Raw genomic sequence first — 13,834 nt, 5'->3', positions numbered from 1 at the left:
TGGACACATGGGGTCCCTTGTCTGGGTGCAGGGTTGGGAGCCGTCTGCCTGTGGGCAATTGCGGTAGGGGACGTTGAGCACTGCTGCTCTGGTCCTGGGCAGCAGGGACCTGGGCAGTGGGGACCTGGTCAGGAAGGCCTGGTCGCTGGGGGACTGGTCAGCAAGGACGTGGTCAGTGGGGAATTGGTCATCAGGGGCATGGTCAGCAGAGGCTTGGTCATTGGGGCTTAGTCAGTGAAAACCTGGTCAGTGGGGACATGGTCAATTGGAGCCTGGTCATCAGGGGCCTGATCAGCAAGGACCTAGTCAGAAGGCCTGGTCACTGGGAAAACAGTCAATGAAAGCCAGGCCAGCAGGGGTCTGGTTAGTGGGGGCCTGGCCAGATAGTTGCTGGGTGACCTCAGGCACAGGGTTTGTCCTTAGAACGTCCTTGCCTCCATCCATAGCAGAAATGAGTCATGGCAGCCTAGAAGGCTACCAGGAAGAGGAGGTGAGAAGGTGTGTGGAATCTGACACTGCCACTTACACGTAGCATGTTACAGTCTAGCTGAGTTCCCCCTAATGAGGGGGTCTGCCCTGTGCCCTCTACCCCCTAACCCCCATTTGTATCTTCAGGACTGCCCCGGATGGGGAGGTCTGAGGTTGGGGAAGACCATGGATGCTCTGATGCTGGCCACAGGCCCCAAGGGAAGGTGACACTGATGAGGAATTGATGAGAACTTGGGTGCACATGTAAGTGGGACAGCTAGGCCCGGCCAGAGAAGCTACTCACGCACACGCATGTTCACCCACATAAACTGCATGCTCATCTGCACAAACGCATCACACAAAAACATTTTGGCACCTTGGGGGCTGGAGGCCACTGACTCTGGGCCCTCTTAGCCTGGGCAATGGAGCCATTGTGATGAGTGTCATGACCCCACAATGTCACTGGTGCTGAGGGACCGCCCACCTGCCCACCCACCCACCTGTGTGTTGTGCAGCACTTGGACACAAGACACAGGTGTCTGGTTCTGTGCCTAAATGACTTTTCTAAGTGATAGAGACCACTGCCTCAGTAGACTCAGGTGAGTGACGTCTGGGCAGATGCCAAGGAGAGCCATCCCTGAGCACTCACCAGATGCACATTCTGCACTGACTGGGTGGACCATCCTCTCCTTTGTCCTCATAGCGACTCTGTGGTGTGGGTGCTGTCCCCAGATGTACCCATTCCACAAGGTGAGATGTGAGAGTCAGAGAGGTGGTGACTAGCCCAGAGACCCAGATGTGATCTGGGCCATGCTCTCAGCCCTACCCTTTGCCATGCTGGACTTGAGCTCTGACCTCTGTGGCCCCACTGCCCTAGATTCCAAATCTTCCTGGAGTTCTGGATTCCAGTGGGGCAGAGTCTGGACCTGGAAGAGCCACTGCGACAGAGCCGTGTGGGTGGGGTGGAGGGTGCGATTCTTGCTCCAAGTCTGTGCCCTAAGCTGGGTCCCCACAGGAGGAGGTCTCACCAACTCAGACTTCAGGTGCAGTCACTGATGGTTGCTGTGGGACCCACTGGACACATGGGGTCCTTCTTCTAGGAGTAGGGTGAGGAATGCTCTCCCCTCAGGCAGTTGTGGAAAATGAAGGAGCCCTGGAGGCCTGCCTGGAGGGTGACAATCGTACCTTCTGGTCAAAGGAGCTTGGGGCCTGGAACCCTCCCACCGTGTCCCATTCTCTCTGTCTGTCCCTTTTGTAATGACAGCTAGGAATTGTGGAGTCTGCCATCCCTCCATCTGAGACAGGGTCTTCACGAGCACAGAGGCTGCTCTGGAGTCAATAGATCATCTTTTCCCAAGACCAAAGTGCTTGGCTGGTGGTGTTCCTGAAGCGGCTTCACTGGCCAGAGTGAGTGAGAATTGGAGTAGAACGGAGCAGTCACCAGATGTCTTGCTTCCTACAGAAAACTGAGTATATTCCTGGTCCCTGAACAATCCCCAGAGGATCCCTGACCCCACCTGTCTCCAGGTGCCCAGAATAGCCCATCGTGGGCTTTTCACCCTCAGTAAGTAGACGCCGTTTGTCCTGCCAGGGCCAGTGCGTGTCTGCCTTGGGGTGCTTGGGGACAATGGTCCTCTCTGTTCAGGTCCCCATGTGCTCAAGTCCTCAGGAAGAAGCCCACCACTGGTTGGAGGCAAGAACTCCAGAGACTGAGTCAGGGGTGGGGCCACTCAGTCGGGCCGCCGTCATCAGGGAGGGGTAGTGGAATGGGGCTTACCACACTGGAGTGTGTCTGGGAGTGCAGTGGGAGCGGTTCGGGTGTTCTCTGGAGCTCTCGGCTGTGGCAGAACCTTGGATGACTTTGTCTTGCAGGATGGAGGTGGATGAGGACCCGGATACGCTGCCCAGCCAGGGGCAAGGCAACATCATCTGCCAGGTACAGGTCGGGCCGCTCCCTCGAGGGAGGCAGGGACTCATCTTTCCTTCTGTGCCCTGGTCATAGGGTCCTGGGCTCCCTAAGATCACAGGTCAGGGAGGGACTGCTCACATCCCTGGGCTGAAAAACCCTCCCCTTGCCCCCCTACCCTGCCACCTCTGGATTTCAGGGACACCAAGCTGGCACAGCAGTGGACATGGGGCATGGGCCTGCTGATAGTGAAAAAGACACCAAGCACCTTTGGATTATGCAGTGAGTCCTTTGTCCACCTCACCCCCCCACCTTGCCACTGACCCCAACCACCAGTGTCACCTCAGCGATGGGTTTTGTTTTTAGAAAGGCCCCTCTGAAGCAGGACACGTCTCCCAGGCTCGGGCCAACCTCCTCTCCAGGGTCAGAACTCCTCCCAGGCTCTCCTGCAGGTCCAGCCCGTGGTCAGGGTTAGGGCACAGCCTCATGGCACATCTAGGGAGCTCAGGACAGTGGGTGGGGACAGAGAGGGGACTAGGACAGGTCCTTGGGCTCTCAGCACTGTGGTCTCCAAGCAAGCAGGAGAGGACAGGGCAGCCTGAGGGTCTGGCCCTGTTCCCCTGGGGCCTGCCCTGGTGATATCTGAGGGTTGTGGCCACAGGGCAAGGGGCACATGGCCTGGCCTGTGGGCAGTTGTATAGCAGATCTCTGAGAGCTCAGGGGGCTCAGCCAGAAGAAGGGGCATGGATACAGTGAGGGCCTCGGCCTTGGCCATGGAAGGTTGTGAAGAAGAAAAGCAGGGCCCTGGCCTGGGTTTCTCACTGAGGCCAGGGGGACAACAGAGCGTGCAGCTGAAGGCCCCGGAGTGGTGCTGGGAAGGGCTCTGGGCCTGGGAAGGGGAGCCCAGCCTGGAGCCGACCCCTCAGGACTCAAAGGATCCAGAGAGGGAGGAGCCTGGGGGAGGCCGGCAGAGTGAGCCTGTGAGACCTGCCACTTCTGGGAAGCACCTGAACCAAGCCGGCCCAGCGTGGAGCTGACAGTCTGGGAAGACAACAGATGGGGTGGGCAGGGAACAGCAGCTCACCTGGGACCCGTCAGTCAGGGGACTCAGTCAGTCCCCAAGGCTCTGTGTGGCCCTCCAGAGACCCTGCTTCCTGCTGGCTCAGTCAGCACTGCAGAGGGTGGATGGGGGCACAGAGTTGGGGCAGGCAGGACAGTAGGGAAAGGACAGCCAGGCACCCCATGTCCTTGTTTTCCCAGTGGCTGGGAGGAGGCTGAGGGCTGAACGTCAGTGACCCTGAGAGCCAGCCGAGGCTGGAGGCAGGGTGGTGGGGGCATCCCCACTACCTGCAGGGCCCTTGCTCACCCTTGTTGCCCTGGATATCTCCCCAGCAGTGCTGGGCAGCCCAGTGAGAGAGTGGCCGAGGCATGGGTGTGGACGGATCAGGGAGGCCTCACTCAGAGGTTCTGACAGGACAAGGGTCACAGGAAGGCCAGGCTTGAGTGAGGGTCACAGTCTCTGGGCCGGGCAGGATGGGGGAAGACGGGGAACAGGCAGGGTCAGCAGCCAGGGTGCAGGCAGAGGCAGGTTCATGCTGGGAGATCAGACCCTGCAAGGCCCGTGGGGAGTGTTGGGTGGGACGGGCTCCAGGTGCATCCTCAGGGCCCTGCGCAGCTCTCATGCCAGGCTCCCTGGACTCTGGTGGGTGATGTGGTCACTCCTGAGGCACTGCTGTCCGTCAGGGCTCAGCCACCAACCCTGGGCGGCACCCATCCCGTCTCAGGACTGGACTTGCTCAGCTCCCACAGAGGGTGTTGCCTCCAGCCCAGGAGGGGCAGCCCCATTGTGCAGCCGGAGGCACCCTACGGGCCCCAAGTGGCCCCCGCCAGGCCAGCCTTGAGCTGCCTCTTCTCCAGGCTCCCGGTGTCTCGCGGGCGTCAGCTCTGCAGGGAGGCTCTTGCCTTCCTTCCCTGTGCCTTCTTCTGGGCTGAGACTTAAGGTGGATAGGGATGGGCTGGTCCTTCCCTGGGGCCCTCTCTGGAAGGGGGATGGATCCTGGCCTGGGAAGGTCCTCAGCACTGCCTGGGTTGCCTTACAGTGAGACAGAGCTGCTCCCTGTCCGTATTCTGGAAGTGAAGGTAAGAGCCTGGGCCTGCTATGTGGGAGGCTGGTCCAGGGAGAGGGTGGTCGGTGAGGCAGCAGGGGTGGCCCACAGGCCCAGGCGGTGGTGAGTGGGCCATGGCTATAATGGGAGGGGCAGCCATTCCTGCTGAACTCTGTTCCCATGAGGGTTTCACCAAAACGCAGACTACAGTCCTGGCTCAGAGTCGACTACCTGTTTGCACCAAGTCCCGAGCTGAAGCCTGGGACTGACCAAAACTCAGGCTGTCTGTGGCCTGAAGATGGTGTGTCCTGGCGTCACCAGTCCAGGCTTCTAGCTCCAGTTAGTTCAGAGGGTCTCCGGCCCTGAGGTCTGTCCTTTCCTGGCTCCTTCCCGTTGGGCCCCTTCAGGGCCCTAAAGCCCAGAACCCAGCATCCACGGGCCACTACCAGACGCCTGACAGCTCCACTAACTCCATCATGACTCATTTCACAGCAAAGACATCAGGATACAATACAAATCAAGAAGTGGGTCAAGATGCTTAAAGACTGGCCGAAATATAAAAACACCAAGAAGGTACCATGGGGAGGGAGTGGCCCCCGTGACTGCTCTCTGCAGAGCCAGGAGACAGGTGCCCATGGCTGTAACCTGGCACCACCTGCCTCTCAGTGGGTGGGTGGTACCCCATCCGCACCATAGGACAGCAGGCCTGTTCGCCAGCTTTCCTCACATGGGTCGCTCTGTGTCCTATCTCACTGGAATTTTCTTCTGTCTGTAGCTGTACCACAGAGTGTACAAAGGCATTCCCCAAGCAGTACGAGATCAGGCATGGTCACTCCTGCTTGACGTCGGCCAAATCAAGACTGAAAACCCTGGGAAATATAGGGTAAGGCTCTCCCAGACTCAGCCAGGGCAGGACAAACAGGCCAGGCTGTGGCAGGTGCCCAGGACCCCAGCTGGAGGGATCGTGGAACCCGGGTTGGGAGTGGGGGTGCTGGTCAGATGCACATCCAGGCACAGACGGTGACTCAGGCACCACAGGTGCACTGGGCTCTGCTGACCCTCCCTGGCTTCAGAAACAAGGCAAAAATGAGCTTTCTGCAGGAGGAAACCGTCCTCCTTTCCTTGCAGAAGTGCTGACTGTGGGATGGCTGCTATTTGGGGCAGGGAGTCTTTTGTCCGTTCTGAGGCTCCTCTTGGTCCTTCCCTACAGGTCATGAAGGAGAAGGGTAAGAGTTCCTCCAGGATCATCAGCCGCATCAAGCTAGATGTCAACCACACCCTCCAGAAGCACGAGATGTTCATAGAAAGATTCGGGGTCAAGTAAGACCTGTGGGGGCTGCAGGGGTACCAGAGAAGATGGGGCAATCCTGAGGAATGAGGGCTTCCCCAGGGCAGAGGCCAGGGTCACCCAGGAGGGGTGACAGAGCCATCAAGTGCTCTCCTGCCCCAGGGAGCAACCGGCACCATGGACTGAGCACCTCCGGGGCTCTAAGCCCTGGTCCAGGCTGGGATGTGTGGGGCTAGGACCCAGGTGGTTCCCAAGGAGATGAAAGGCAGCAAAATGGAAAAGAAATATATATATACATATATATATGCAGAACGGTGAAAAGTGCTCTCCATGACCCACAGGTACCCAGGGTAGGGACCCATGGGAAGGTGGCAAGATGCCAGGGCTCAGGAGCCTTCCTGGGCAACAGTAACAGCCCACAGTACCAGGGAGGATGCAGGGCCTGGAAACTCTCATCCATGGCTGGTGGGAATGGGACAGGGCACACCCACTTTAGAAGTCAGATAGGCCACGGCTCACAAAGCTCAGTAGCCTCGTACCACACAACCCCAAAGTGTCACAGATATTGACCACACTGATTTCAAACTGACATCCAAGTAAAACCTGCATGCCACGTTCACTGCTTGATTGATTGTCACTCACACCCGGAGGCTACTGAGATGATCTTCAACACGGGAACTGGGGAGGAAGGGGGTTCCGCTCTTCAGACAGAGACGACTCAGTGAGGAAAAGGAACGAACCCCTGATGCCCGCAGGAACATGGGTGGATTGTAGATGCATCTTGCTGACGGCATGAAGCCAGACCCAACAGGCTACCACCGTAGAATTACAATTCACAGACCATTCAGGAAAAGGGCAAATAATAGAGACAGAGAACAGGTCAGGATGGCCAGGGGCTGATGGAGCCAGGAGAGGTCGGCTGCAAAGGGGACACGCTGGGGACTTGGAGGATGAAGGAGTTGCTCCAGGAGGGGCTGCAGTGGTGGACAGGAGGCCCTGCACATTAGTTCAGAACTGTGGAACTGCACGTCCCAAAGACTGGACTTCCGTGTGTACAAACCGAGAAAGGGGGGAAGAAAAAAATCAACCAGAGTGAAAATGATCACTGATCATTTTCAAACAATTCCTAAAAACTCAGGTGTCCCGAAAAGCTCACTGCTTATTTGGGGGATCATCCGAACCCAGAATTGTGTTTGTTGTCTGGGTTTGTAGACAAAATGAAACTGACAGCATCCGCACAAAACAAACAAAACTCTCTTTTCCCTCTTTTCCAGGCAGCAGGAATTATGTGACATTCTCGTGGCCTACTCTGCATATAACCCTGTGAGTATTCCCGGGCAGCGATATTCCTGGGCCACATTCCCATATTCACAGGCATGAGTTTCTCTCGGGGGTGTCGGCACCTCTTGAAAATTCTGTGTTCATGACCCACCAGAACGTAGTAGACAGAACTCAAGCTCACTGCTGGCAGAAAAGGGTTGAGACCCAGACTTCTGGTGTCATGTGGACCCAACCACCACGTTTCAGATAAAGAAATGACCTTCCCCTCCTGGTGTTGCCCCAAGGCTTGGGAGCTTGGCAGGGTCCCACGCAGGCTGGCCCTCACAGGAGACAGGTTTGACACGTTGCTGAGGTGCCTGATGGGCCAGGCTGTTGTCATGAAATGAGTCTGCATCCTGAGGAAGCCTCTTCTTCACTGGAAACCTGGAAAGGATACAATTTCCCCATTGCCCAAACCCCATAGGAGCACAGCAGATAGGGGAGGGGGTCACCCAGGTGGCTGCTCCTGCTTGGCCCCCACTTTCCAGACCATTCCAGGCAGGGAGAGCTGCTGTGCCGACTCCATGGGCTGCCCACCCGGGGTCTGGACCCAACCACCCTCCTGTGCCTCATGGTGGGTGCAGTTCACAGGTGCTGCCCCAGGCCTGGCACAGTGGCCTCTCCAGCCTGGCCCATGGGAGGGGCAAGAACAATCCCTGCCTGTGCCCTTTTGGGCCACGTGAGCTTGAACACTCACGGCAGGGGTCCCCCCAGGTTCTTTGTCCAGAGTTGTGTTTGATCTGCTCTGTCCTCATGGGCCAGGGGAGGGTGCAGAGGCTGCAACTCAAATCCCCTGGGGCCTGAGGCAGGTGTCCCTGAGGACCTCTGCCATCTCTGGTGACGTGAGCCCTCCCAGGTGACATCCTTCTACAGTGACTCTGGCTCTTGCAGGAGATGTGCTACCACAGGGACCTGAGCCGCATCACCGCAATCCTCCTCCTGTATCTGCCAGAGGAAGATGCGTTCTGGGCGCTGACCCAGCTGCTGGCCAGTGAGAGGCACTTCCTGCAAGGTAGGTGGACATCTGTCCCCAGTGCCTTACACAGCCATGCCAGGGGATGGCCACCCTGGCCGGTGATACCGACTTCCAGGCAAGGTAACTTCCTTGTATCCCAGCTCATTTGGAGACTCCAGGACATCCCTGCTGAGGTCCCACAGCAGCCTGTGTCTGGGCAGGGACCCCCTCATGTCAGGTCAGACGCCTTTCATCCCCAACAGCAGAGGGCATCGATACCTCCCCCTGGTCACCCTCTGTCACCGAAGCCAGCCCTGACTTTGTGCAGGTGCCGCTCACCTCCCTGAGTGTCCTCCTGCCTCCCAGCTGGCTGTGCTCCCAGCCACCTTCCCTCCCTACGGATGGGCCAACAAGGCCAAGATGGAGTGTCTGCCCATCCCGTGTCCCCCAATCTGACCTCACATCCAAGAGATGCTCACATAGCCCCGAGCTCCCACCCTGTTCTCCCTGCTGGCACGTGCCTCATGGTGTCAAACGCAGGCGTGCCCTCCTGGCACCTGAATCCAGGATGCCACTGGGCAGTGCCTCCAACTAGGCCACGCCTACCCAGGTCTGAGGCCGTATGAGGAGTCACCATGATGGGAGGGAGGGAGGCCTCCGGGTCCAGGGTCCCCCACCCTGCCCAGCAATTCCAGCTGATGCCTCCACATCTTGGGAACGGGCTCTGACAGGGTGATGTGTTGGTGGCTTTTCAGTATTCTGCAGCCCAAATACAGACCTACTGCAGAAGCTCCTATCGCACCAGGAGCAGGTGTTGCACAAGTCTTTCCCGAAAATTATGAGACACCTGGTGAGTGAATGACACCGTCAGCTTCTCCCCAGAAGCCCTGGGGCTTCTCATGGGGCTGGCAAGAGGCCAAGTCCCAGCCACTGCCTGACCTGGGATGGGCATTCTCCATGGGTTCGGAGTTGGGTTTTCTTTTTCTGCCCTGGTGGAGGCAGAGGCGCTGGGACCAGGGCCAAGCCACAGCTGAGCAGGGCTGAGGGAAGTGTGTCCACTGGGCGTCCATCCATGGGGCAGGTGTTGGAGCCCTGGACACCCCACTGGGTTCTGTCCCTTGGGGAAGGGTCTGCAGAGGGGCCTGGAAGTGGGAGGATTTCAGGGCAACCCAGGGGGCCCTGAGCACCTCTGCTCCTTTCTTCAGGGCAAGGAAGGGCTGTGCATTGAGGGTTCCATGCTGACGAGGCTCCTCCGGTGTTTCATTGACGGGGTAAGGAGGCACAGGGAGACCCCAGCCCAGGGACCCTCCTGCCCCGCAGTGTCTGGCTCCCTCAGTCCAGGGATCTGGCTTCCCCAGGAGGACCTGGCTTACCCCCAGACTGCAGAAGGCAAAGGCAGGTCCCTGCAGGGCACACAAGCCAGGCCCTGCCTGAGAGGGGGGCATCTGACAGCAGAGACCAGGGCTCATGCCCAGCCTCATGGGCAGACTGGGTCAGGACCCATCTTGGGAAGGAAGCCCCAAGTTCTCAGGAAGCCCCTCCTTCCAGAAGCCACAGCGCTGATGAGTCCCCCATGAGGAGCTGTAGGACTTTGACCCAACCTCATGGGGGGTCTCATCCCATGGAGAGGGCCCCAATGGGCCCTGCTCAGGCCACCGACCCCAGCCTGGAAAGGCCAAGTCCTCTCAAACCTGCTGTCCCTACAGAAATCCTTCGGGCTCACCCTGCGACTGTGGGATGTGCTCATCTTGGAGGGTGAGTGGGTACTGACGGCCATGGCGCATGCATCATTCAAAATACACAGGAGTAAGTCACGTGTGCCCAAGGGTGCCTGGGGGAACACGTGGGACAGACCCCGGCTGGCCTGAGGGAACTGTCCTTACACTGCCTGCTCCATCGGGTGGGGGGGTCTGTCCTGGTAGGCTAGGCAAGGCATGATGACACTGAGTCCACCCCCAACGTGACCCAGACGAAAGTCAGGAGTGTGGTGCACTTCCCTGCACGGCTTTCCCCAGCTGTGGCCTCCCGTGCACAGCTCGACCCCAGGTGGCCAAAAAGGGCCCGGCACTACCCAGTGGGAGGTGGGCCTGGTAGAAACAGGGTGTGGGCACTGACCCCTCCCAGGGAACCCTCCTGGCCTGATGCCCGCCCTGTCCCTAGAGCGCCTCATGAAGCTTTCCTGTAACACCATCTGGGAGTTTCAGGAGCGGCTCTCTCAGAGCTGGACCCTGGAAGACAATGCCGTCCTCAGGAACCTTCAAGCCTCCATGAAGGAACTCACAAGGACACACTGGGACCTGCCACCCCCAGGTGGGCTCCAGCACCAGATCCCCTTTCGAGTCACCCTCTGGGCAGTCAATGGTGGGGAGTGCCCTGGCCCCACCAGTCCTGCTACCTGGCCTTTCTCCTGCACCTAAAATGGGTCTGCTGGTCCTCAGGGCAGGCGCTGAGCACATGTGTGCTGGACATGCTGTGCCGGCAGGGAGGGGCTGCAGGCAGGACCCCCCAACACCCCTCCCACACTTTCCACACTGCTCCCCTCTCCCCCTTGAAGGGCCCTGAGGGACACTGGGGCAGTCAGACCCAGCTGTGGAAGCCCCCACCCCCACCTCCAAGCAGCAGGGACCCCCCATTCTTGAGTGCCCCTCCAAGGATGTCAAGATAACAAGACAGTGGAACAAGAGAATCAGTGTCCCTGACCCAGAGAGGATTTAGGCAGAGGGCACTGGGGAGAAGCCCTGACCCAGAGCCAGAACTAAGAGTTCAGCCAGGCGTGGGATCGGTCCAGCCCTGGCATGCAGTGAGGGCAGAGGGGAACTCGTGCCCAGGGCCTTCTCATGCTCTGTGGAGACAGGCCCCCATGTAAGGTGGCAAGAAGGCTGGGTGACAGTGCAGGTCCCTTCCACCTGTGTTCTAAATCGCGGCTGCTGAGCAGCCCTGAGGTGGGGGCGTGAGGCAGGAAGGCCTGAGCCACCCAGAACGCTGGAGGCCATTCCAGGAGCGACCTGAGGTTCCTCGAAAGGTCCCCCACCACAGACTGCACACAGCCCTCGCCCTGAAATCAGCTGCCTGCAGGGGCGTCCTCAGTGTCAGACCAGGTGGTCGCACATGGACACTGAGGATTCCAGAGACCCAGGCTTGTGGGGTGTAGCCCTGAAGAGAACAGATGGGCTCGGTGAAGATGCCGACCACATCTGTTTCTTTTTTCAGCCAAGCTCAAGGAAGGGTCCTCGGGGGTGTCCCCTGGCGTTGGGCCCCGCTGTGAAGAGGACAGACAGACCCACCCCACCCCACCAGCTCAGCTCCAGGAGCTCATGCCATCAGACCCCCTGCGACAAAGACCTTGTCCTCCCCCAGCCTGGCCTGACAGGGCTGTCCCTAAGGCCCAGATTGAGGCCCATCAGCACAAGGGGGCTCCCCAAGAACCCAGAGCCAGCCCAGAGACTGAAGATAAGGGCCACCTGTCCCCCGGCGAGGTCAGACTTTACATTCCATGGAAACGCACATCCAGGAGCTCTGTGCCACTGCTCCACAGAGATGTGACTATTGGGGACCCCCAATTCCTGCGTTGCCATTTCAAACATGGCTCCAGGGACTCTGCAGTGGCTTCTCCAGGACCCAAGCCCACACACTGCCCTGTGAGGGGCCCAGAGGCTCAAGATGAGGGTCGCCTGTCCCCTGGCGAGGTCAGGCTTTGCATTTCACACAAATACTCATCCAAGGCCACACACTGCCCTGTGGGGGGCCCAGAGGCTCAAGATGAGGGTCGCCTGTCCCCTGGCGAGGTCAGGCTTTGCATTTCACATAAATACTCATCCAAGGCCACACGCTGTCCTGTGGGGGGCCCAGAGGCTCAAGATGAGGGTCGCCTGTCCCCTGGCGAGGTCAGGCTTTGCATTTCACACAAATACCCATCCAGTAGCTCATTCGAGAGCTCTGTGCCATCACTCCATACAGACCTGCCCATCAGGGACCTCCGTTTCCTGCGCTGCCATTTCAAACACGGCTCCAGGGACTCTGCAGGGTCTTCTCCAGGACCCAGGGCCATATGCCACCCTCTGGGGGACCCAGAGGCTCAAGATAATGAGGGCTGCCATTCCCCTGGTGAGGTCAGGCTTTGCATTCCATGGAAATGCTCATTCAGGAGCTCCGTGCCACTGCTCCACATAGACCCTCCCATCAGGGATCCGAGTTTCCTGCGCTGCCATTTTGAACACGGCTCCTGGGACTCTGTCGCTTCTACGTCTTCCATGAACAGCCCTGGAACTACAAGACAGACCCCGCCCAGCAAGCCCAGTGGGACCCTGACACTAGATCCTACCTGGGCTTATGACAGAGAGGAGGCACTTCAAGAGAAACCCCAGCAACAAGGTTTCCCTTGCATGCGACTCCCCTCGGTAGAAGAACAACATGGCATGGAAGGAGCCCAGGGGACCTCTGTCCAGCTGCCTCGAAGACTCAGATGGCTGCTGGCCCTTGTTTTCTACAGCTCTTTTATTTTATGTTTTTGGCTTCTAGGCCTCGGGAAATATGACTCGATGGGGAACTTGGCCCCATCAAGGCCTCTGGAGGGAAGGCTGAGCATGGGGTTCTGGCAGCCCCTGCCATCCAGTAGCATGCCCTGGGACCTCTGACCCCACCTGTGAGTCAGAGCCCCTCCCCCAGGGCCCAAGTCCCAGGCCCAGAGGGACCTGGCTTCAACCGCAGGCCCCCAGGTGACCATGCAGGGGACCAGGGCACTGCGAGCCCTGGGTGCTACGAGGATTCACATCAGAGAACCTGTGCAAGCCAGACCAGAGACGCTGAGCCTGTGCAGTGATGATATGGGTGGCTGGCACAGGGGTCAACGGCTGTGAACACTGCTGCCTGTTCCTGATGTCATCACTGCAGTGTGGGCAGTCAGCACCCTGGAGCCTGGCCCAGCGGCTGACCGAGCGCCCTGGTCTGCTATGCCAACATGCCACCTGGAAGCTTCGAGGCCCTGCCTGCCACAACATTCCCCTCCTGAAAGTCTTGTCCTGCAGCCTAGCCACTGCCGCAGCCACAGGAGGGACCACTGCCAAGCGCCTTCCAGCCGGGCTTCCCAGAGGGTGGGAGTGCCTCAGCAGCTCAGACTGGGAAGGTAGTTTCATCCACATTTCCATTGTTCCCACCAAAGAGATTCCCTACAGAGGATGCTTTTGACGTGGGCAAATTGGCATGTCAAGTGGATGGAGTCAGCTCCTTTCCCTGGCCACCACATTAGGTTGGGGACAAAGTGGCCATCAGGCAGGCTTGGGACATGAGAGGCTCAGCATGCCGCACGTGGCCTGACCAAGGCTGACCAGGCCAACACCACTGCCAAGCGCCCCATCTGCTGATGAGAGACTTGGTGTCGATCCCTGGGCTGGCACTATTTCCCAGGAGGACCAGCTGGCCGCCTGTGGGTAGGATGCTACACTGTGGAGGGGGCTGAGAACGGCCTTCACTGCAGGGAGCCCCTACCTGGATACAGACTTGCCTTGCCCATCCTTCCTGTCACCGTGACAGCAGCCCACATCGAATTGCTTTTGACCAGGTCATTTCATTCACAGCGAGGGACATGCAGCAGTAACCCACAGACTAAGGAACTGACTGTTCTCACTACATCACCCACCGCCTGGAAGCCACTGGGCTTATGATCACTCAGTTATGCTGAATTTTATCCTTTCTGTTGGAAACCAGTAGATGGTGCTGACTCCCTCACAGCCAGAAGGTACAGGTCTGAGAGTCAACGTGTGAAGGCGGACAGTGTTCAGTATTGCACCTCATCT

General features: G+C 58.7%; 1 protein-coding gene across 1 annotated transcript; it reads left to right on the top strand.

Annotated features, from left to right (window-relative positions):
* Positions 1–2,341: 2,341 nt before the first annotated feature.
* Positions 2,342–7,147, top strand: LOC105730695 (TBC1 domain family member 28-like). Its single transcript, XM_012472059.2, has 7 exons — positions 2,342–2,404; positions 2,574–2,656; positions 4,474–4,513; positions 4,972–5,052; positions 5,255–5,362; positions 5,690–5,799; positions 7,042–7,147. Exons 1-7 carry the CDS (start codon positions 2,342–2,344, stop codon positions 7,145–7,147), a joined length of 591 nt encoding a protein of 196 aa, XP_012327482.2.
* The last annotated feature ends 6,687 nt before the right edge of the window (positions 7,148–13,834 follow it).

The sequence above is a fragment of the Aotus nancymaae genome, unplaced genomic scaffold (assembly GCF_030222135.1).
Source record: "Aotus nancymaae isolate 86718 unplaced genomic scaffold, 86718_ANA_hifiasm-v0.15.2.pri h1tg000018l, whole genome shotgun sequence".
Lineage (NCBI taxonomy): Eukaryota > Metazoa > Chordata > Mammalia > Primates > Aotidae > Aotus > Aotus nancymaae.
Note: the sequence above shows the minus strand (reverse complement) of the source record. Positions and strands in the feature narration are given on the sequence as shown.